General features: G+C 38.0%; 1 protein-coding gene across 10 annotated transcripts in view; it reads right to left on the bottom strand.

The window, feature by feature from the left end:
* Positions 1–24,263, bottom strand: part of BRSK2 (BR serine/threonine kinase 2) — a 2,790,504-nt gene that overhangs the window by 179,154 nt on the left and 2,587,087 nt on the right. For all 10 annotated transcript variants that reach the window (XM_044059311.1, XM_044059313.1, XM_044059318.1 and 7 more), the window contains one exon: positions 19,361–19,450. In XM_044059311.1, the coding sequence (XP_043915246.1) occupies positions 19,361–19,450 (90 nt within the window). The remainder of the gene's footprint in view (positions 1–19,360; positions 19,451–24,263) is intronic.

Genomic DNA, 24,263 nt, shown 5'->3' with positions numbered 1-24,263 from the left:
ATTACAGATCAGGGGGTCACCTACTGAACATAATTTTTTTTTTCAAATATTTTACATTTATTATAAGAGACCATCAAGCTTTTGCCTCTGCTTCCTCAACTGCCCCATTAGTTCCCTCAGGAAGTGACAGCACAGCAGCCCCATTCATTCCTCCTCAGAACAAAGGTTGACCTGATACCAACATCTATTCATAGGGACAACAATTTTGTATTTTAAGCATTAACCCCTTAGTGCATGTCCAGAAGCAAGCTACAGAATCCAGCATACAATGGACATCAGCATGTGCATGTCATTCTTCAAGACACCTTCAGCCATTGAAATGATTGCTGCTGTGAGGTCTCTAGGATTCCACCATGGTAAGAGTGTCGTGGACCTGTGTTGCACATCCCCCCTCCTAAAAGAGGTGAGCAGGCATTGCATTGTCATTCTTCTCTTATCAGCTCCTTCAGTGCATGGGTTGCTAACTGAATTGTGTCACTTAGGTAATAGTCAGGTCTTATTCTGTCTACACCAGATAATCTGGCCGAACATCAGCTTTTATAACTCTAAACCTGTCTAGGTGAGTGACTTTTTCGAGGTGTGCAAGACTGATCATTCTATGGACAGTGATGAAGAAAAGAACCATTTATAATGGACAGAGAATGCTGGAGCAAGGAGAGTTAACCAATCAGAATCCAGGTGGCCAAAGCAATAACGTTTTGGCAATAATATTGATTTACATACCTGGATTGATTTCACATAATAAAATGGTATGATGGGCATTTTTGGTAGTTAGGGAACATTCCACATGTTTTAAATACCAGTGTGTTAAAAACAGTATCCAGACATGGATATCAGCTCTTCATGTGAATCGGTCAATCCTTGGGGGAAGTTATTATTTGATAAGGACCATAATGATTAACCACATTATGGGAGCAGTATGAGGGGTGAGGTCACATTTTATATTCATGTCTCAGAGCAGGATGATTTCTAACTTTTTGATGGTACTTAACTAGTCACCAGTGTGTTGCTGTACATAGTCTCATTAAGATCAAAGAGGCTACATATAACAAAATCTTAATATGTTTAAACTTCACACAGGGACACTAATGAAAATATAACTTTTTTCCAGCCACAGAAGGAAGTATGAGAATCCTGAAACTCCAGCATGGTTCTGATGAGGAGATTGTCTAAAGAAAGAGAAAACCCAATAAAGTGACATCATAAGTGTGAGGATATGCAAAGGCTCTCAAATTCGTAAGGTGTCAAGAGTATAAGGGCACCAATGGCATGCAGTTTCTTCGGCTTACTGCAAAGGCTGCTGCCATTAATGCAAAGAGGCTCATGAGTAAATGTATTAGTCCAGGTGTGGACACCGGAACAGGAACAGGTAAAGACCAGAACTGGGTTAAATATAATAAAGGCTAGGATTATAATGAACATGACCTTTAATCAAAAGATAAATGAAAGTAATATTGTTGTAATTTTCCAAGTGATTTACAGGGGTAGTAAAATATTTTTTAACACTTTCACTGAATGATCACTTAAGACATGGGCAAACATATATATATATATATATATATATATATATATATATATATATATATATATATATATATATATATAAAAGAAAACAAACCATATTAACATGTTCCCTGCTACAAATATTTTACGTCACATGTATTCTTTTGTATGACCGTGATCAATCCAACATTACATAAATTGTTTAATTCATGCCTTCTCTTAAATCTCACTCCTCTGCCAATACAGTATTCTGCATGTATTGTTCCCACAATTTTCATTTTTTCAATGTAATTTGCTCCTATCCTTTTCTAAAGATCCCACCTCCAGTTCCTTTTATCAATGTTATAATATTAAAAACTTCAAATACAGATGGTTCAGACTTTGAGTTCCATTTAGTTCAGATTCTGTATCTCATCTGGAAAAAAAATAATTTCCTTAGTTATACCCATTTGCTCACACAATATTTCTGACACAGTACTCTGTATAGAATTTTTAAAGTCTGCCAACTCATTACTCTACCAAAATATATGTTTCTAGTTACCTCTTTCTTCCCCATCCCACCTCCAACATCTGGCATCTACCTAAGAAAAAATCTTCAGAGTCTACTTGGGTTATAAAATACCTATGCAAACACTTCCAAACTTCCTAAATCTTCCAGACTTTGTTGCATATTTGTGAGCAATACAAATGTCCTCCCATCATTTCCTTGTGAACTGCTTATCCAATACAGCTTCCCAATCTATTCTAACTTCCTTGGCTCCTATGGTTATTGTGCAATAATTTATATGCCTTACTAATTTCCATTTTTAACATCTTCTGTTGTAGATGCAACTAACAGTGCTACCAGAACAAATCTTTCACTTCAGATTCCCTTATCTCTCTCTATTTTCCTATACTCTGATATTAATCCCTGACAGGGAAAGACCGTCTGTAGCCTGTAGTACAAATGTCTTCTCTGCCTCTTTCCATTCTGTCACATTTCCCTCTACAGTTATTTGCTCACAATACCTCAGTTCCTTTGACATTTTTCCAATAAATCCCAGTACCCTTTTGTCTATTCTCTGTACCCCTAACTGTAGTCATTCCTATCAGCAGAATCTCCTTTCTCCATTCTCGTGTTTACTTAATTCTCAGAATACTTTCTGCTACTTTATGAATATAATATTCTGTATGGCTGTTATTCTCAATGATCTGCACCATCCCTTTCCACTTTGAATTCTACCTTTCTGGTTGTGTTATTAACATAAGCCTTAACTGTGCAGCTCTAAAATATCTCTTCAAATCAGGTAATTCTAAACTACCCTGTTCTTTTGGAAGAATCAACTTATCTCATTTTATCCTTGCTCTCTTCCCCTCCCAATTAAATTAATTCAACTATTCATTACATATTTTACACAACATCTCCTGTGGTTGATAAAAATATGATAATTATAAAATACCTATGCAAACACTTCCAAACTTCCTAAATCTTCCAGACTTTGTTGCATATTTGTGAGCAATACAAATGTCCTCCCATCATTTCCTTGTGAACTGCTTATCCAATACAGCTTCCCAATCTATTCTAACTTCCTTGGCTCCTATGGTTATTGTGCAATAATTTATATGCCTTACTAATTTTCATATTATGTTCACTGTTACTTTTCTTAATGTGTTCTGATCTCTGAAATGTAAAAACTTCCTGTTTTTTTTGGTTATTATAACTGTTTTAGCTTTCTTAAGCAATATTATGTTCACTGTTACTTTTCTTAATGTGTTCTGATCTCTGAAATGTAAAAACTTCCTGTTTTATCTGGTTTATTAAGCCTGTATTTACCATGTAACAATATTTTTATACTTTTTATATTTTTGTTTATCTGTGTGGAGCTTTTCTCCCCGGGCCTCTACTGAAAATGGATCTATATCCAGCTAGACTAGCCCAGTCAACAAATGTAAAATAAAATAAATAAATAAATAAATAAATGATTGTATCTTGCTATCCATAAAACAGAGCTTCCATGTTTTTCAGTTTTTGTATTATCTTTTGTTTAGTCTCTTCCCACATATTCTTAGCTGCTATAACATAATCCTTTTTAATCCCTACTCCTAAATACTTAATTTTATCATGTTGCCATAAATTTGAGTACTGCTGAACATATTCATGTGTGGGTACATTGTTTACAGTTATAGTCATTGTTTTATTTTCATTAATTTTATATCCTAAAAAGATTTGAAACTGCCTCAAAAAGGACTACAACACTGAGATGTCCCTTTTTGGATTTATCAGCTACAAAATAATATCATCCGCAAATAAAGCCAATTTTTCTTGATTGCCGCACCAATTACATCCTTGAATTTCTGAGTCCCTTATTTTCTTTCCCAATGGTGCTATATATAAAGAAAATAAAAGGGAAAAAGGAACATCCATGCTTCATTCTTCTGCTCAGCGACAACTTGTCAGAGAGGAACCCTCCTACTTTTTGCCTATGATCCCTCACATATTCTCCTAATTAACATTACTATTGCACCAGGGAATATGAATGATAATATTGCTCTACTCATAAATCCCAGCTTGCAGCTTACTATTTTGAATGCTTTCTCTGAATCAAAACCCATCAACAATAGCAATATTTTCTTACATTCTGCTTCCTTCTGGATCAATCACTGTTCTATTAATTTTTATGAAATGTTTGCCTTCCTTCCACAAAACCACACTGATCCATATCTATCAATTTTGGCAACATATTTATCGTTATTTTAGCTATTACTATCATACAAATTTTATAACCATGGTTTAAAATTGAAATGGGCCTATATGAAGTTGAATCTGATGATTCTTTGCCATCTTTAGATATTACAGCCACTACAGATTTCTTTCAGGGTGTTGGTGCTTCTCCTCCTTTTGAAATACTGTCAAACAAAGCCTTCCAAATCTTTATTGCTTTTTCCCAATGAGCTTCCAAACTTCCATAGGAATACCATCTATTCTTTGAGACTTTCTTGCAGATTGATTATAGATTACCATTTATCTTATCTCATTCTATCTTAACTGTTAATTGTTGAGCCTCATTTACCTCTAACCCTGGCATACTTAAGTCTTCCATAAATATTTCTATTTGTGCTCTTTCTTGATTTCCACATTTCTCTGCTTTATACAAATTTTCACAATATTTCTGAAATATCTCTAATACCTCTACAGGATCTCTTGTTAGTTTCCATAAGTTTGGTAACAGCCCTTTCTACATTCAGTTGCCTAAGTCATTGTGCTAAACATTTTTGTGCTATGGAGTTATCATCAAAAACAGTTGCAGTCTTTCTAAACTCATGCATGTTATCCAGATACTTCCTTATTTTCTCTTTAGCACTCTGCAGTTGTGCACCTTCTTGTTCTGTGAGATTCTACTTATTCTGCAATACTTTAACCATTGTCAGCCCCTCTAAATAACTCCTGTTCTTAACCACATCTCTTTTTCTTTTATGTCTACCTTGTTTTAAACTCCACTTTCATTTTATCCCACTCACTAGCTATAACTTCTGAAGAAGTTTCTCTCTTCCCTAATAGCTCTTGAATAAGTCCTTAAATTCCTCTTTTTTTAACAGGCCAGGTGGGGAAGTGTCTCATTTTTATTTCATTATCCTGCATTTTTATATTAGTTTTTATTGGTGCATGATCTGACACAGTTATTGGATGTGTGTTGCAGCTATAAATTAAACACACATGTTCCTGTGAAATATAATTTTTGTCTAGTCTATCTCAGTTATTGTACCTTTGGGAATAATATGTAAATTCTCTCAGAGTTGGTACTACCAAATTCATGCCTTCCATACCACATATTTTTATAAATTTCTTCAGAAATCTGCCTCTTTTGTTACATTTTCCTTTCTAGGTCCCACAGATACATCCTCACTTTTGCAATTCCCTGCTGAAAGCTCATTATTTCTCTCAAAATTTAGATAAGCTCCATAATACAATTTTAGGTGGAATATAAATATATAACAGCATAATCCTCCTTCCTTGCCAGCAGCTCTTTACTACCACAAATCTACAGTTCTTTTTTCTTCTATCACTATCGGAGCTCCTCCAGCAGTTAATATAGGTGCTCCCTCTTCCCTTTGCCCCTGATATTCTGCTGAATACCCATCCTGAAATCCTTTCATTATCAAATTCACATGGTCACTTCTTTCTAAATGTGTCTACTGTGGCATTGCTATTTACACTGTGTATTTATTAATAGTGTAGCCATTATGATAAGATATTATTCCCACTTATTACATACTAAAGCTTTTCTAAATTTATATTTCTAGCTTTTGTGTTACATGCAATCGCTAATGTTTGTCAGCTTGATCTTTTATACAGTTCTTTCTTGTCATCTCCATTTAAACCTATGTTACATTTTACAAGACTTTTTGTTTTAATGAAAACTCTCAAAAAAGAAAAACCACCACCAGAACACCCCATAAACTAACTTAAAACAAACACACAAAACTATGTGCATCTTCAGATAATGGCATTTAACCCTCCTGATAGGAACAATTGTTGCAAATTGCCAGCTGCACCCACAGGCATTATCTAACCGGAAATTAAAGTTATCCATGCTATGGTTCGTGTTATAGCATGTGATCCTACTTACACTAATTTCTGTCTGTTCTTATTCTTATCTTTATTCCACTTCCAGATGTAGAAAATCAAATAGAAAATGTAAAGAGAAAACAGACTGAATCCTACAGCAGTTCAGCAAAAAAGCACAGAGATTTTTAAACATCTTGAAGGGAATAAGGATAAGAACAAGAACATACAGCAATTTGTGTAAATATTAAATGTTAGTATTTAGAAAAAGTGTACTGGCTATCTTTAAATATGAGTAAAACTAAATGATATACTATTCTAGAAAATCTACTGAAGTATTTAGGTACCAGGAAAGCTGTTATCTCTTATTTACTTTCAATAATTTCAAATTTTAGTTTTTACTAAGTGGCTTGCCCTTATATCTTTTAATTTCATGATTCCCTTAGCAAACAGTCTCCAGAACTCTCAAAATGTATTGCCTGTACCTGGAATCAACGTATCCCCATGGAAACATAAGAACAGAATGCACAGCCACCTTCAGATGTGGACTTCTAAAGTCACATTGAACATTTATTTGCTTAAGGAATACTGTTTATTATATTCCCAGTGTTCTTTTATTTTAAAGCACACATACGTAAAAAAAAACAAACTTGTAAATTAAGTCATTAATACAGACATTCACCTATGCAAACGTAAGAGCAATAAGAGCAAACATTTCAACTCTACATATATTATAATCAGTGCATTTTACACCCCTTTCCCCACCCCAACAGCCCAATATTACAGCATATTAACTTAAACATGCTTTTGTCCAGCCTTTCTTTTCTGTTTACATTGTAATGCCTACATTTCTTAAAACTAAAAAAGAAGAAAAGTACTTGTTAAGTTTAGTATCTTTAGCACATAAAATGACTGAAAATGCTTTATTATATGACATGCAATGTATATTATGGAATGTTTTATACAAATATTGCTAAGAACAAAATTTGCTTTACTTTTATTTATTTATTATTTATTTAACATTTGTTGACCTGGAATGTCCGACTAGGTTCCACAGAGCCTGTTTTCAGCGGAGGCCCGGGGAGAAATGCTCCAGATGCATGTCTTTGGAATGTGGGAGGAAACCGGAGTACCTGGAGGAAACCCACGCGAACACAGGGAGAACATGCAAACTCCACACAGAAGGCACCCCAGCCGAGAATTGAACCGGAGAACCTCTTGCTGTGAGGCGACAATGTTAACCACTGTGCCGCCCACTTGCTTCTCTGTTCTTCTTAGTCACTTGCTTCTCTGTTTTTCCCTTTTAGTGCCTTTCCAAGCATTAATGACATGGTGTAATTTATGCCTTTTACCCACAAGTCAATAAAAGTCCAGTCTTTCTCAGACACTTTTTCTTGTAAAGCCATACTTCACACATGTGATTGATACTTTATAGCCTTGTATTTATTCACTAATTTCAGTGTTGCTGGTCTTCTTTCTGTTTACCTCAATCTTTCAAACCCAGGCTCTGGTTCAACCAAGATGCTCTGATTCTTCTTGTCAATCTCTATGCTTTTTTCGGTCTCTGAAGCATTTTCCTTTGGAACATTTGCTTTATTATCAGAAAAATAAGAAGCAGGGTCTCCTTCTGTTTGACAGCTCAATTTTTGTTGCATACACTTTTGTATTGCCTCCATAGCTTGTACTGCATCAACATGATTGATTCTCTAGGAAAAATATTCTGAAGACATCTGGATACAGCAGCTTTAATCTCACATCTGTCTCTCAACATTCCCTTACTGCCGGGATAAATTTGCTTCTCTGTTGCCTAGTGTACAGTGAATAATCATTTTTCTGAAACACTCTACTGTCTCCAGTTTTAATACTTGCCCTTTTTGACATTGTTTTGTCAGGATCAAATCTTTCTGCTAGTAAGATTGCATCTTTTACTAATACAGGTCATGGTGGCTTTCTCATGCCAGGTATGGAACATATACACAATGTGTCCTTTCAATTAACAAATCCTGCTGTGAAATGCTAGTCCAGTTTCTTATTTGTGATTCCATAAAATCTGTTAATTCCATTTTGTCTGATACAGCAGAAAATCTCTGTTTTGTTTCTGTGTGCTCTGACCTCATCTTGAGCAGTGTCATACTCAGCCAGCCTTTTCATTTCGACCTCTAATTTTTGCAGTTTTATCAGTTCATCTGAACAGCTGTTTAAAGCACCTTCCATTTTTTCCAGCCTTTTGTAATTTGCGCTTATAAACTCCTTCAATTTTTCCTTTATTTTAATCAGGTCTGAACACATTTGATTTATCTTTCCTCTAAATTACTGGATGCCATCTCTTGTACTAAAGCTGGAGCTTGAACTACTTTTTGCTGAACTGCTGCAGGATTCAGTCTGTTTTCTCTTCACCTTTTCTAGTTGATTTTCCTTCAGGCTCTCCAAGTTTCTTCTTTTCTGGCATCCAAGCAATTTGCCTACTAGCCAGTAACTGAATTTTACTCAAACTGGTAGAATTACTAGCCATTATCTCTCAGTTTCTTTTTTCACACCGGGAGACTTGAAGTTAAGCTATTAGTCAGTGTGCAGCCATCTTGGAAGTCATAATGTGAGTCACAGTAGTAAAGTTTCATGAAGAAAAATGGATGGTCCCATTAACCATGGTTCTGTAGCACCTACACTAAATATTAAAATGTAGGGAGTGTATCAAGGAACTGTAGAAAATGGGAGCAGATTTGGCAGACTTGCCCTCGCAATGAAACTGTCAGTGAAGCCCAGTGCCCATCTATCAGGAAGATGAGGTATAACTACCTGCCTCTTCTAAGATTACTTGTAAACAGACAGTCAATGGGAGAAGCACCACATGATGAAAGTGGGCAATGAAAAATGGTATGTCTGACCATTGTGTTCTGGAAGCTGAACATGTGATAACTGTCAGAAGGAGCACAGGTTAAAGAAAAAAATACACAGCTGTATGAAAGAGTGTCCCTGGTTGGGAAGCAGTAAATGATAGTGCAGTCTGGAAGCAGAGAGAAAATATTTTTCCTGACAAAGGATATGTATTCATAAAATCATGTGCCATCTTTAGGTAAAACCTAAGCTGAAGGTGTATGAGAACCTCTTTTCCCCCTCCTGGCCCTCCATCCTTGGAAAGAAATGTAAAGGTGAATAGAATGGCCTGACCACAGTTCTGGATCAGTTCCAAGAACATTCACCATATAAGCCAGTCTGTCAGAAGACTCACCTCAGGTAGAAAACTATTAGGAGTTTTTCTTCAAATATCTCCAGATTGCCACAGTTCTGAGTTTTATGTAGCCCCTATGTTGAAGGATGCTACACCTGCCAATGTGCATATCAGTTGTCTACCTTGGAACGTATAATCACCTCTGCATTTTATAGTCTGACTCACATACACTAAGCAAGCACATCATCAATTATACAAAAAGCTGATAAGATTAAACAGTTGTATACCTTAATAAATTCTAAGAAAAAAACATCCACAAATTCTGGGTAGAGATAATGTCATGTACAGGAAGGGTAATAAGCATTCACTGTAGATCTGCATTTCAAAGAACATCTGATTTGGCAAACACACTGTTAACACGATTGAGAAGGCCATCAGCAGTGAATAATGGTTGGGAACATAACTAACCTTGCCAGAAGGCTGTAGCTGGAGGATTGTCAAAAGGCACGGGTTTGTAATGTAAAGTTTGAAGGCAATGAGGTGCCAAAAGAGTCTAGTTAGTGTTATCTTGCTGAGGGACTTCTGGCCAAATATTTGGGTGTAGATGTCCACAATGAATTCATTCTTGAAATAAGTAAGGGAAGCAGACACACTTTGGACTTCTTGTCTACAAGCTAGGATGAGAGTTGTGTTCTTCGGGACATGTGAAGCATAGGAACATTACAATGCAATGATCCTGGGGACCATAAGATGCCTACCATCACACAAGTCACCCAGAATAGTCCACAGACGGTTTACTATCATAATCGCAAAATTTAAAAAAAAAGTGTACTTATTAGCGAAGTGTTTCGCTGAAAGTACACATTACCGAACGTCCCTAATGTCGCAAAACAGCTGTTAATGCCAAAAATGTTGATCACAACTTTTTCAGCACTTAACAGCACTCCCACCCTTCCCGTAACTCCCTAACTAGCTAACCTAACATCCAGTTTATGCAGGGGGGCAAGCCCCCCTGCACCCCCCACACACCCCCTAACTTAATATTCCAACTCCGAGATCGCACTACAGTGAGGAAAGGGATGTATTTCCCTAACCGCACTGTATCAAGATCCCTTTACATGAGCGAACATTATATTTGTGAATGCACAGTCCATTCGCAAAAATGACATTCGCTCATGTAACCTGCACACATATAAAGTATTTGAACATCTGTTGTTCAAATACTTCATAGCCATGCAATTGCATGGTGACATTTCAATGGTAAACCTCCACAGACTACTGAGTATAAGGAAAGTTGTGATAAATAACTGGAACTGGAACTGTTGAAGGATTTAAGACCTGGAATTTTCTTAGAAATCTTTGGGACCTATCTGGTTGAATAACATGCTTGGATTTGTACATAGCAAAGGGGGAATTGTATCTGATGATGGGCCTAATAAGGGAAGAATAAAGAGATAGGATGACTTTTTGGACCTTGAAGATATTCCCTAAGAAAATAACTTGGTCAGATAGAAGAACTTCCTTTCTATGCTGGAAGCATGATGACTCAATAAGACATTGTCCACTTAGCTACCCAGGTCTTTTATGACATCTGTCTAAAATCAGTACCACTTACAACACATAAGGCAGGAGCAGATTTTTTAGCACTTAGCTTGAGACTATGTATGGGCATATTCCCACCTTTGCTGGGGCTGTTTAGTTTCTTTGGATGAGTAGATAGTGCCCATCTTGTGGTCATCAGCAAACCTGGTTAACCACAGTTCTGGCACATTGGCATGGAGATCTACAAAATAAGGGAAGGCCCAGCACTGATCCCTGTTGTACCCCACCAGCTACAATTTTACTTTCAGAGAGGGTAACATCAGCTTTCACAACTTGGGATCTGTTGGATATCCAAATTTGCAATCCAGTAGATAATGTAGGAGTTTACATCAAGTTTGTCTAATTTTTCAATAATACCAGCATGAGGATAGTGTCAAAAGCCTTGCCCAGGTCAAGATAAACATTGTGCATGGAGTGACCACTTTCTACAACCTCTGTAACTTTTTCACAGGATCATAGGAAGTTACTAGGCTATTGACCTTGAGGCCCTTATAAGCCTAGCCAAGAGTTTAGCCCATGTTTAGACAAGTCAACACCTGATGCCCCTGTCCAGCAGGGACACTGGTGGAATCCCAGGGATGTATTTTCTGTTTCCATCCAGTTATCTAGGTTGCACTTAAAAAGAGGTAAAGAGGCACTCTGCTTGACGTGGAGAAGGAGCCTACACCACAGATGGAGGAGTCCCTGGGACATAATTCTGTCCCACTAAGTCCTATTGATGTCACAGACTAAGTTGAGGCCATAAGTGCAGGTTACTCGAGTGGAGCTTGACTTCCAGATATGCAGTAGTCCCAGCAAGGCAGGGTCCAAGTTCACCTTGTTTGTTATCCAGAGGTCCCCTCTGAGGAGTCTGTATTACACTGAGTAGAGGGATAGAGCTTTTAGCCTATCTTTGTATGGTAGGCTGTAATCAGCTTTGCAGAAGTTTTTTTTGTTTGACCCCAGCTGGGGGGGGGGGGGGGCTTACTTTGTAAGTGACTGCTTTATGGTTAGATCTTACCAGGGAGGATGATACTGCAGGCATGCTGCAGTAGTTACTCATGCTGGTTAATGCCAAGTCCAAGATAGTATCACCTCTTGTGAGGATCAACTAGCTGTTGCAAAGCATTTGCACTGACAAAAATTGAGGGATCTCTGGGCATTTGTCTTCTGGCATGTTTAGCGCTTTGAGTCTATATTTTGGTAGTTAAAGTCACACAGGATCAGGGTAAAGGATTGAATCTTGATGGATCTGAAGAGGTCCAGATAGGTAGATTCAGCATCTTGAGTCCAATTTGGGGGCTGGTAACTAGCTATGATTTCATAGGTGTCTTGTCAATGATTAACTAGACCTGGAGGTCTCCTGCATGTTATACTATTTGATCAGCCTGGAGGTGTGTATGTCTTTAATATATATTGAAACTCTACCTCCTTTGGCTTTACTGCCCACAGTTTGGGGTCTGAATGTATGATAGGATGAGTAACAAGGTAAGGCTGGGGTGCTCTCTGCAGCTGTAAACCAAGTTTCTGTGACTGTGCAGATGTCAGCATTTTCCAGGGTTAAGAATGCTTGCAATAAGTGCAGTTTCATGTTTAGACTCCTAGCATTTAGCAGCATGACATTTAATTTGCGTTTTGTTTAAATTTTTATGTTGGTAGTTTTAATCTCATCACTTTTAAGGCAAGAGCTTTTGCCAGAAGCCTGAAGCCCAAGTGAGACAAATGCAGACCATCTCTGGTAAAGCATTGTGGTCTGTCAATCATATCGTCCTTGGCTGTCAAGTACTGGATACCAGAAACTAAGCCAATTGTTAAAGTCAATCATTTTCTGTTTGTATTGAGGCATCATTCCGGGTGATGGCAGAACGCTGCTTAAGACTAGGGACATATCCACCTGGGACACATATTCATTGAGTTCAATCATACCTCTCTTCATATAGTCCAGGGAGGTATGTCTCAAGTCATTCACCCCAACATGGACTATGACAGAGTCATAACAGTACCTGCTGTTGAGAGACTTGAGTACATATGTGATATGGTACATTCTGGCCCCTGACAGATAACTAACTGTGATTTTTCCTTCTCCAGCCTGCTGAGAGGCACATGTGTGTGTCTCACAATGGAATCTCTTATGACTAACATGTTGGGTTTATAGTTCTTTTCAAAAAAGCTCATTAGGTTCAGAAAGATATAAGTCTAGATTCATTAAATTGAGTATGTCTGCATAAGTGAGTTCTGCTATGATACAGTCCATGGCTTTGCATACAAGGCTGATGGGCTTATAATTACCTGGGTCTGTAGAAGGGTCACCTTTGTGTAGGGAAGTCATAGCGGCTTTTCCATAAGCATTAGGGAAAAACCCTATGGATAGGTTGAGTCTCAACAGTTTAAATAGAAGCCTAAATACTGGACCTTTTTATGCAGCTGGAGGCAAATATTGCAGCCTTGTCAGCTGTGTCTATTTGTGGGGAAGATTGGGAATGTTGCATATGTCTTCTACAAGCTGAAGTAGGTTCGCACTGGAAAGTTCCCTAAAGACGGTTTCATTTGGTGGTGGGGTAGAACCACTAGGCTTGGAAAAGATGACTGATCTATGGTGAGATTAACCAGGATGTTGAAATGTGGGGTTAGGTACAGCTGGGGTATAGGCTGATAAGAATCAAGTCAAAGATATCAGAACCTCTAGTATGTACTTTTACAATTTGCTCTAGCACACTGGTATTAACAAAGTCTATAAAACAGCAATATAAAAACATAAGAAGGTGCACCATAAGCCAAAATCTTGATAAAGATGAATCTCCAGTAGGTAAAACACAGGTTTATTAGTATAAAAACACGGACAAACTGCAGTATGGTAAGCGCTTTCGCGTTATAATTAACGCTTCATCAGACATCAAAGCAGCTTGAAAACCATCTGTGAAACACTTCGCTTCTTGACAGAAACAGTGGTATATTTTCCCACGGAATAACGAACAATGATTATTAATCAACTATCCTCACTGAGGATAGTTGATTAATAATCATTGTTCGTTATTCCGTGGGAAAATATACCACTGTTTCTGTCAAGAAGCGAAGTGTTTCACAGATGGTTTTCAAGCTGCTTTGATGTCTGATGAAGCGTTAATTATACGCGCTTACCATACTGCAGTTTGTCCGTGTTTTTATACTAATAAACCTGTGTTTTACCTACTGGAGATTCATCTTTATCAAGATTTTGGCTTATGGTGCACCTTCTTATGTTTTTATATTGCTGCTTTTATCTTATTTGAAGGTGCTTTACCCAGCAAGAGCTCTTTTTTTTCATAAAGTCTATAAAACACTGAACATATCCATTTTAGAGGTCTGACAGGTAAAGCTTTGATAATTGAAGTCCTCTAGCAAGAAGGCATTTGGTATATTTAATCCTGGAATAGTATCAAATTATTTTCCATGATCATTCAGGGACACTGATATAGATTTGTAGCTAATAGTGAAGTAACAGATGGATTTTTTAAGGGTGATTTTGATCTCCAGGAACTACAATTTAGTTCTGTGCTGCCATTGCAATGAAACCATGTCCCTGTAGCACAACACAAATATGAATGCGTTACAAATTGTTGGAGGGACTTAAGTTTTGGCATCTTTCTACTTAGACTCCTAGCACTGTGCAATGCCACCATGTTGTTGTTGCCTACATTTGAGTTTGAGTTTTCACTGAAGGCATGTCAAGTAGAGGGACTCTACCTTAAAAAAGGAGCTATGAGGTAGCAAAGAATTTAGCCAATAGGCTAAAGCCTTGGCATGAGATATGTAAGCTGTGTCACACAAAACAGCCACTCTTATCTTCAATCTCATTCTAGGTGGACACATACTGGATCCCCATAAAAGGATAACAATCCACACAGATGGATTTTGCTTAGTTACAGTGTTTTGGTAAATCTAGGTATCATTTTGGACCAGTCAGGGATATCCTCCCAACACTACCCTGTCAGAGACAATCAGGGAAGTCAACAGCAGCAAAATGATGGCACTAATCCCAAGCTGGATCCTAGGAAGCAGTATGTAGGCTTTCCGATGCTTGGCAGTCTCTATGAAGGCTAGAAAAAAAGCCTTTCTGCTCCTTCTCCCAGTAGAAACATCAAACAAGTGCGAATAGCAAGCCGATTCCTAAGAAATGGGTCCTTGGCTCTTTAGTGATCTGCAGTCTTGTCCCAGATGTTGTAGATTTTAAAATTAAGACAGTAAAAAGGGCGTTAATGCTCTAGGTTTTGTAGTATGCACTACCTGGATGAGAAGATATGAATGGAAGGGCATGTCATACTTTAGCAGTCTAAGCAGTTTAACCTTCTAGTGCTTATTTTGTATGAGTAGATGAGATAGGGAGGAGCTTCCAAAGTAAAATGTACAGTATATGTAGCCAACTCCAAAACCAATGAACTTAAAAGCAGAACAGAGACTGGTTAGATAGGCGAGTGGTGAAAAATTCTAAATATCAGACAGCAGCAACTATCAAGAAAATCTTTTTCTCTTCTGCTTCCCTTAACAACAAAAAAGTTACTTCTCAGCTACCCTTACAAATTAGCTAGATTTAATTCCTTTATACTCAGACAATGGAAAACAAATCTTTGCTGTCAATAACAAAGAACTTTTAAAACCCTGAGGAAAAAATAATTAAACAAACAAAATAAAGGCTAGCTGATCCTTTCATACCTCTGATGTACACCATCACCATCATCACCTAAGGTTTTTCTTGAGGAAGATCCATGTGTTTAGGAACACAGACCAGTTGTTTTTCTCCTTTGAACAGGGTCAAGGGAGGCTACTGGTAACTAAGCAAACTCCATCTGTGTGGATTGTTAGCTCCATTTTTGCTATTGCACGGCTAACTTCACATGGGTGAATGCTGCTTTCAAATAACACTCTAAAAAAATTTAAAAAAAAATGAATCTTAACTTTTTCTTTCAAGGAACAAATGAGTTGAAGCTAGGTCCTAGTGCTCAAAGTTGGCAAAACAGTCATTCCTAATTCGGTGAATATTTGAAACAATTGTTAATTATATCTGAAAATAGTTAAGTATAACTAAAGAGCAAAGGATATTATTGTACTGGCCTGGAAAATCCCCTCATCTACAAGTGGTAGCATGTGGTGTACCATCTGCAGTGTACTCCATAACTGCATTCTAGTATAGGAGATGATAGCATATCATGGTCATACAGTCAAGTGGGCACTAACTTGTTCCATTTCAAATAACCCACCTTTCTCATTTGTCTGGATTATTCTTTTAAGTTCTCTGCAATAATTCAACAAACAAACAAACACAATAAGTGTAAGTGTGAGTAGTGCATTATTGCAAGCAGTCTGTGATATGCACAAAGGTTAAAAAGTATGCTGTATTTTATTCGCAGACGTCTTGAGTGTGCCTCATTACATTTCGACAGTTCCACAGTGTTCCCACCCACACTGAAAGGGCTTGTCCCACATTCGGTGCTATGAATGTAACTGTATCCGTAATAAATCTGACTCATATGCAGCAAAAATTGTTTTATAAGCATCACCTTCCAAATTGAAGTTGTAACCATTCCACATTTTGTAGAGGGAATGTAAGACAGTTGTGTTTACATAAGAATTACGTAATGTGAGAACTGTTGCCCCGATAACGGAAAAGTACCATTTTCAGTTATTAGTATAATGTGATGCACGTGACCCTATAAATATAGACAAGGATAATGTTAATTAAATGGGATGGTACATATATGGCATATATGCACCATAGCTTTAATGTAAATTAGACAGCTGAATACATTAGCATGTCATGTGATACACCTTTTATCTTGAAAAATCAGTCTAAGGCTAACACTACCATCACCATCTACTGTACCTCTGTGCAATAAATCATACCCCCTGACATAAAACTTAAGTGTTTTCAATCCCTTCTTTATAGAATGGATCTTTTCCTAACATACTGCCTTCATTTCGATTCTACAATGTTTCCACGTGTTCTGCTACACTTCAGTGTTAGTGTTGCAATGTGTCTTGCTGTACTTCAATGTTACAATGTCTGAATGGGTTATGCTACATTTCAGTGCTAAAATGTTACAATGTTTTCTGCTACACAAGTTCACATCAGAGTATCAAAGAGTTTGCTACAATTAGTCCATGGATCATATACTCACATTCCAGCCCATGTATGATGTAGATCCAGATTACTGCTTTCTTTCTTCTGTTTCTTATCATTTGCCTTTTGACCTCCATCCTATAGATTTTATGTGGACGCTGCTTTCTTACTCTCCTTCCTACATTAATTAATGAACTATCATTTTCTGCTATCCTCTTCGGTGCCTGCACTGCCATCTCATTCAGGTAAGCCTACTGTTTGATGTTCACTTTTATACCTATGTCTTAAGTGCAAGAAATATAGGCAAAGCCAACCATTATTGTAATGAGTAGGCCCAAAAGCAGGGGCATTTTTAAATATTGTTCTTATAAACTTAGAAAGTTGCTAGAACAACATGACTTGCATTAGCCTGCATTTTCTGAAGGATGTGAAGTTTGAAGCTCAAATGTATATTATCCATTCAGTAACTTCAATCCATAGCGAGATGCCTGAAAAACAGAAATTTTATGAGGAGCAGACAAAAAAATATGAGGTAAATATTTGGACAGCCACAAAAATCTGGACAGTTGAGAAGCAAATGGGTCTTCCTACAAATCTTTGCTTTCCTTTATATGACTGCAGAGATCTGTGAACATTTTTGGCAGCCAGACAACCAGAGGCACAGAACTTGATTCGGTTTTGTGACAGCAATGATATGTTCGAGAATAATTTTCGACAGGGTTTGTGATCATATTTAGTTGGTGTGCCATGTTTCTGCTCTAGCTGCTTCCCTAACGGTTTCCATTGTAATTTTGCATTCCTGTCTTTGGTGAGTATCAAATTTTCCTTCTCTTCTCATTCAGATTTTCAGTCAAGCTTCTAAATCAGTCACCATTCATTTTCTATAACCTCTTTCATCCAGTTCATGGGCTACTCTGGGGTTTGTTACCTGTCATATAGTATGATGGACATAGTCAGGAACCAGTGTCAGTGTGCAACATGGCAAACACAGTTACACTAACATGGACATCCAGGGAAAATGTAGCATTGCCAGTCTGTCAGCACATATTTGCACTGCAAAGAATCCAGATACCCAGGCAAAATATCAAGCAAAACACACACAAAGCATACAAACATCAAGAAAACAACCACACAGAGACTAGCAATGAGGACCCTAAAAGCAAGAGGCAGCAGTGTTAGTGTGTATGCCATGTGATGTCTATCACTGTTTTATGGAAGCCCGAACAACTTTACTTGGCTGACATGTAAATGGTCCATTTTTAACAGCTGTATGAAGCAAGGTAAAATAAACGAATAAAAATAAATAAATCATCATCAATAGATGGTACTTTGGCTACAGTGTTCTGTTTTCTTATTATTTTCTTTTCTGTTTGATGTTCGCTTCTGTGAATAAACACGTCTCCCGTATGACAGCTTGGAATGTTTCTGCATAACTTCTGCCTTTCCACATGGTTGTGGCATACAGGGGCTAGTTTCTGAGTTGTAATAAGAGCTAAAGTAAGAGCTGTACCAAATAATTCTTCCCTGACTGACTTACAATGTCACAGTGTGTCTAGCATGTTCAGTATAGAAATGATTCTAGCTAGAGTTTAAAGCATGGTCATCATTCTTCAAGAAAACACAAGACTGAGTAACACCATCACAAGGCTGCCAGTACCAAATCATTTTTTTCACATCCTTGAGATAGAAAATGATGTAGCTACAGAGCCCAAATCACAATGTAAACAAAATGCAGATGATACTAGAGTACTGAAGATGCTACACATTAAGGAAGTAGTCACAATCAATACACTACGATAGTATCTTACAGAGCAATGAATAATGGATTACACATAGCTAATCTGAGAGAAAATCTTCTCACTGAGGCTTAAGATAAATGTTCTACAAATTGTTTTAACATTTAATGAACTACCTTTTATCATGATTATGACATGAGCCAATGATAAGAAAAATTACAAAAAAAAAAAATACAAAAAGTGAATGATGCACAGTATTGCTAGCCTGCCTTTAAAGAGGTTTATAAATAAAAATGCTAATGCTTTGCAAATAAATTAAATTAGCATAGGATCCATGCAAGCTACAGCAATAAAGTGCAATATCGCTTGTTATAGACAAAAGATGAAATATGTCAAACGCAATTAGACAAACATCATTTAGGACTAACCTAGTCAGCTGACGTAAACTGGCAAATGGATTACTATGAAAAGCAATGATGTAAGCAGTGTCTGCCAATCCAAAGAGAGCTTCTCAGGTCATGATTTTTATCTCCATTCTATTGTTTTTTTTATTTTGGTAGATAAGAATGCTAATTTCTGTTGTACTATGGCTCAGATTTTGGCCACTTTAAGAGGAGGAAATGGCTGTATGCAATCATGCAATAGGACAAATGCATTCAAATGCAAAAGGACTGAAGTGCTCATGGTCAAATTCATAATGCTGAATGGATAAAAGAGAAGCATCGGATATTTACCTGACAACTGCTGCACTGAAGGTTGATCATGTGTGCTTAATAACTGGGTTTGGATTGTTTCTACCACTCGCTTAAACCGTCGGCTTGGACCTGCAATAAAGAACATATATGTATTAGAGTTACATGGAATCCAAAAAAAAAAAAAAAAAGACAAATTTGTAATACAGTCAAAAAATGACGAATTTGTAATACAGTCAAATATTCAATCAATTTTTGTGTGTTTCTGTGTATTTGTTGTACAGGCGGTGTGTGATGATTTCATTTCTGAGGCTTAGTTATGCGTTTGCATAATACCACTGGCTGATTTGATGAAGTTTGAGAATTTAATGTCCTGGTGAGCTTTCTCACAATATACTGCATCGTGCGAGGTGATGGTGTGCTTTTTGTGTTTTTCCCCTATTTTTCAATGTGGTCTAATTATGGAGTTGGTACATGTAATTCTGGGAGGTTTTTTTAAGGTTTTACAGCACACTGTTTTCAGTATGTAATTTGCAATGAATGGTGAGACGAAAACTCAATCTTTACAACTGTATAGAGAAACCCATTTCTTATCATAGGAGTCATTAAACAAGTGAGCCTAGAATAGTATATGCATGGATTAATAGTAGCCACCATCATATTATATCCCTCAGAACTCACTGTGTGTAGATTTTTTGGTGTTAGTATATGGAGGTGTGAGGAGGCATGGGGGCTTGCTCTACTGCAAAAACTTTTTTTTTAGTGTTTTTTTCTTTGTGTTTTTGAATTTCAGCCTTTTTGGATTGATCTTATATGCATCTCTCATTGACTTGATTGATGCAATGATAGGATGTGAACTTGTGATAGGAATCTGTTGCTGAGGAGCACAGTACGTACATAAATATGTAAATCCTAAAATGGTAAATATGGATTTAATACACACTGTTATCTAGGTAACATCACTGAATATGTAAAGTTTAATCCAAGACTCACTTTGTATAAACTCAAAATATCTAAAAATGTGATACTAAACTCATGTAATCTAAAAATTTGATACTAAACTCATGTAATCTAATCACATTTGGAGGTAAAGCTTAGTAGGCTATACCGAATTAATCCTGGCATGGTTTAGAGTGTTAGGATAACAGGCATTACAAGGCAAATTAGTCTAGTACACCATTTGTGGCTTGATAATGTATACTCTCATGTTAATGTTTATGGGTCAGGAGTGATTGTGTGTGTGTGTGTGTGTGTGTGTGTGTGTGTGTGTGTGTGTGTGTGTGTGTGTGTGTGTGTGTGTGTGGTGTTTTCATAGGTGTGTAGGTATATACTAGGCTAATGACCACCATGGCCTTTATAAGACCAGCCACACAACCTGACCCAATTGCATCCCCTTGTAAGATGTGTTTCTAAACTGGAAGAGTATGTTAGTTAGGAGGGGTATGTTAGGGGATTGCTAAAAAGTTATGTGGAGGGTACATTAGTAAGGGAATGTTCATAGGTTCATAGATGAATACAAGGCTAGTTGCCCTCAAGGGCCATTGTAAGTCTAGCCAACTACCCAAAGTCAGAATTAAACCTTGTACCTTATGTTTATGAGGAGAAGACTTAACAATTATGCCAAACATATCCCCTGCCAAGCCCATCCCTCACTGTCGCTCTCTGTGTATAGGAGACATGGGGGGGCCAGCCTTGGGGTGAATGTACAGTTTCATATCCAGTGTTAGATAGGGAAGGTTTACTGTTGACTCTGTCTATAATAGACACAGAGGCCAGCCTGGGGATGAATTTACTATTCCCTATCAAATAGTTAAGGTTTCATTTGAATAGGGCTAGGGATGAACTCTTCTTCATGTGGATGGGAGCATTTTCCAGAGAATGGAAACCCTTTGAGATACATATCTGTCTCAGCAGCATGTTCCATTTTTTTTTCCATTCATGCTGCAAGCAAAGTTTAAATCCCTGGAACTAGTGTTTTTGATGTTCATTTTACAGATGTGCAAATGCTTCATCAGGGCTGGATCTAAGGATGCCTTATATGCTAAGCACAGACTGCCTTATCAATAACCTGCAGGAGACCAAATATAGAAGCAGAGCTCTAAGGCAATCTGTCTAGGGCAATGTGTCAATACCCCATTTCCCAAAAGGTATTATAATGTTCTTCTTTGCATTAAGTTTTAACCTGTGGCTTTAGTACCAGTCATTTGTCTGGGTTAGCCCTTCTTGCAGGGTGTTTGTGTCATGGAGGGGGGGATTTACAATACAGACCCTTGACATTAGCCTCGATCTTTGAGAAGTGGATGCCAAACAGGAGTGGGCCCAGCATAGAGCCCTGTGGTATTCCACCGGTGACTTGCCTCTTGGTGGAGGTGGTCTCACCAATCCTGACTTCTTGGGTTTTACCTGTGAACCAGAGGGCAATCCAGAAAGTTATTTATGCCTTGTTCAGTGAGTTTGTCCACAATACCTGAGTTGGGTATTGTATCAATCCCCATAGCCAGATCTAGGTATGCACCATGTTCCCTTCATCCATTGCCTTGGTTACTTTCTCACAGAAGTTTACCAGGTTGAGTAGGCATGACCTTCCCTTGACAAAACCAAACTGGAATGGGTCCATTGTCTGTAGGTTGCCAATGTCTTTGTTAATCATTTCTATAATAATTCGCTCCATGGCTTTGCATGTTAGACTAGCCAGACTAACGAGTCTGTAGTTTCCAGGGTTGGTTGATGGTCTGCCCTTGTGAAGTGGAATAAACATTGCCATCCTCCATCTGCTTAGTACAAAGCTGGTTTTGAGACTGTAGCAGAAAAGTAAGTCAAGTGGTCCTCATAGGTTATGTTTTAGGCTAGTTAGGAGAGAGCCTGGGATACTGTTGGGCCCCACTGAGGCTTTGTTCTTGGGTTAGCGAGTACTGCCATGACTTGCTCTCTGCTTCTCTGCTAATAGTTGGTGGGATATACTAGCCGGAGTTGCATTTGTCAGCCAGCAGCACATTTACTACGTCACTCTGCTCAGTGAATGTGGTACCATTTACTATCAGTTCAGCACACTGCTGCTTGTTACTTTTGAGGTTTTGGACAGAGCTGTAGAAGACCTTGTGGTTGTCTTTAGCTAGACAGGCTATGTTGATTTTGCAATTGGCCTTGGTGGATTTAATTAGCCCTCTTGTCATTATGACAGTTACTCTTTCTGATTTTGGCCATGACGTTTTTCCTTTATATAACCTCTGAAGAAATGCTTGATCAAGAGCAATTCAAGAAAAAAAATAGTGAATAACCACACATTTTACTTTGTATATTTTACATTATACATTTTATATTGTACTCCTAAGATGGCAGCAGTTTCTCTGGCTCCCGGATGTGTGTTACATGTTTTTTATATTTACGTGTTTTTTTTTCTTATCAGTGTGTCATCATTCCTGTGAGGCATTTTGTTGGTGTGTGGGATGCAGCGATGATGTTTTTCTAATGGGTTCTCATGGATTGTCTTGTTTTTTGGATCTTGCGGCAGCCGTTGAGTTGGCCATGTTTGCCTTGGGCCTTCAGGGATGGCAGTTGTGTTGAGAGTGGGAACCGGAGCATGGATTGTGGATTAAAGTCTTTGGTGGTGGTCAGGGATTGGTCCAGACAGTGGAGCGATGGTGGTGTTGGTGGATGGAGCTGCTGATCGGTAAGGATAGTGTGGGGGGAAAAGACTGTTGCGGCTAATGTGAATTGATCGAGCATGGGGTAGTGGTGTGCCAGTGGACAGGATTGGAGTGGTCTGAGGTGAACAGATGGGACTCTGGAACTTTTTGTTGGTGTTCGGATGGAGTTGGCAATGATATGGATGTTGTAGATGGTGAGATGGATGCGGTTACTGGATGTCAACTCTGGGTCTGGCAAAGAACAGTTAGGAATGGTTATTTGTATCTTGATCCCTTGGACTCTGATGTTGCTGCTGCTGTTGCTGGTATTGTTGCTATTGCTGTTATGTTATTTTTAACTGTAAGTTATTGCACATGAGCTTTGAGAAACAATTTCGTTCAGCTGTGCACCTGCTATATGGTTTGAATGACAAAGTTTTACTTGACTTGACTTAATTTTGTTCTCCATGGTTATTCGCTGCTTCTTCTTGAATTGCTCCTGACCAAGTATTTCTTCAAAGTTTATTAGCTGGTTTTGAGGTTGAGTCACTGGGTTTTTGTTTATTAGTTTTATAACCTGTTAAGTTTACGTGAACATCAACGTGGTTCATTTTTTAGGTTTGTTTTGGGCTTCTGGTAAGTACAGCAGTCTTTATGCATCCACTTACATGTTTTACAGTGTTTCTGTGAATAATTCTGCCTAAACTGTTGTGAATCCAGGGTGGGCGTGGCATTTAATTTTGACAGTCACTTAATGGGATGCAGTTTGCTTTAAACAGCATTATGCTCCAACCTCACCAGTGAGGAAATGACACGGGGGTGGGTGCAGCGATCTTCCATATTGGAGAGGACTAGGTCCACTATGTTTGAACTTCTGGTTGGAGTGTGATTAGATGAAGCATTTCTTAGATGTAATGTAATATACCCATCTACCCACAGAGCCAGATCCAGCACTAGATGACCAACCCAGTTGAGTAGGGCCCACTGTCTGGAAGAGACCCCACTGGCCAGGCGATTAATTTTTTAATTAAAAAAAAAATTACTTTTTTTAAGGGCAACCTTTAAGAACTCTCTTTGGATCTGGTTGCACAGATGCAATAGGTGTGTGCGACCTATTTATGTCTTGGTCTTCTGCACCTATGTGATCTGATGTTTATTTCTTTGTCTTCTGCACATGCGGAATTTGAATACCACAAGATGTTTGGATTATGGACCATGGATGGATACAGAAGAGGTGTGTGTGTGTGTGTGTGTGTGTGTGTGTGTGTGTGTGTGTGTGTGTGTGTGTGTGTGTGTGTGTCAGCTGACCTCTCTCAAAT

This window comes from Protopterus annectens, chromosome 17.part0 (assembly GCF_019279795.1).
Source record: "Protopterus annectens isolate FY-2018-M chromosome 17.part0, PAN1.0, whole genome shotgun sequence".
Lineage (NCBI taxonomy): Eukaryota > Metazoa > Chordata > Ceratodontiformes > Protopteridae > Protopterus > Protopterus annectens.
Note: the sequence above shows the minus strand (reverse complement) of the source record. Positions and strands in the feature narration are given on the sequence as shown.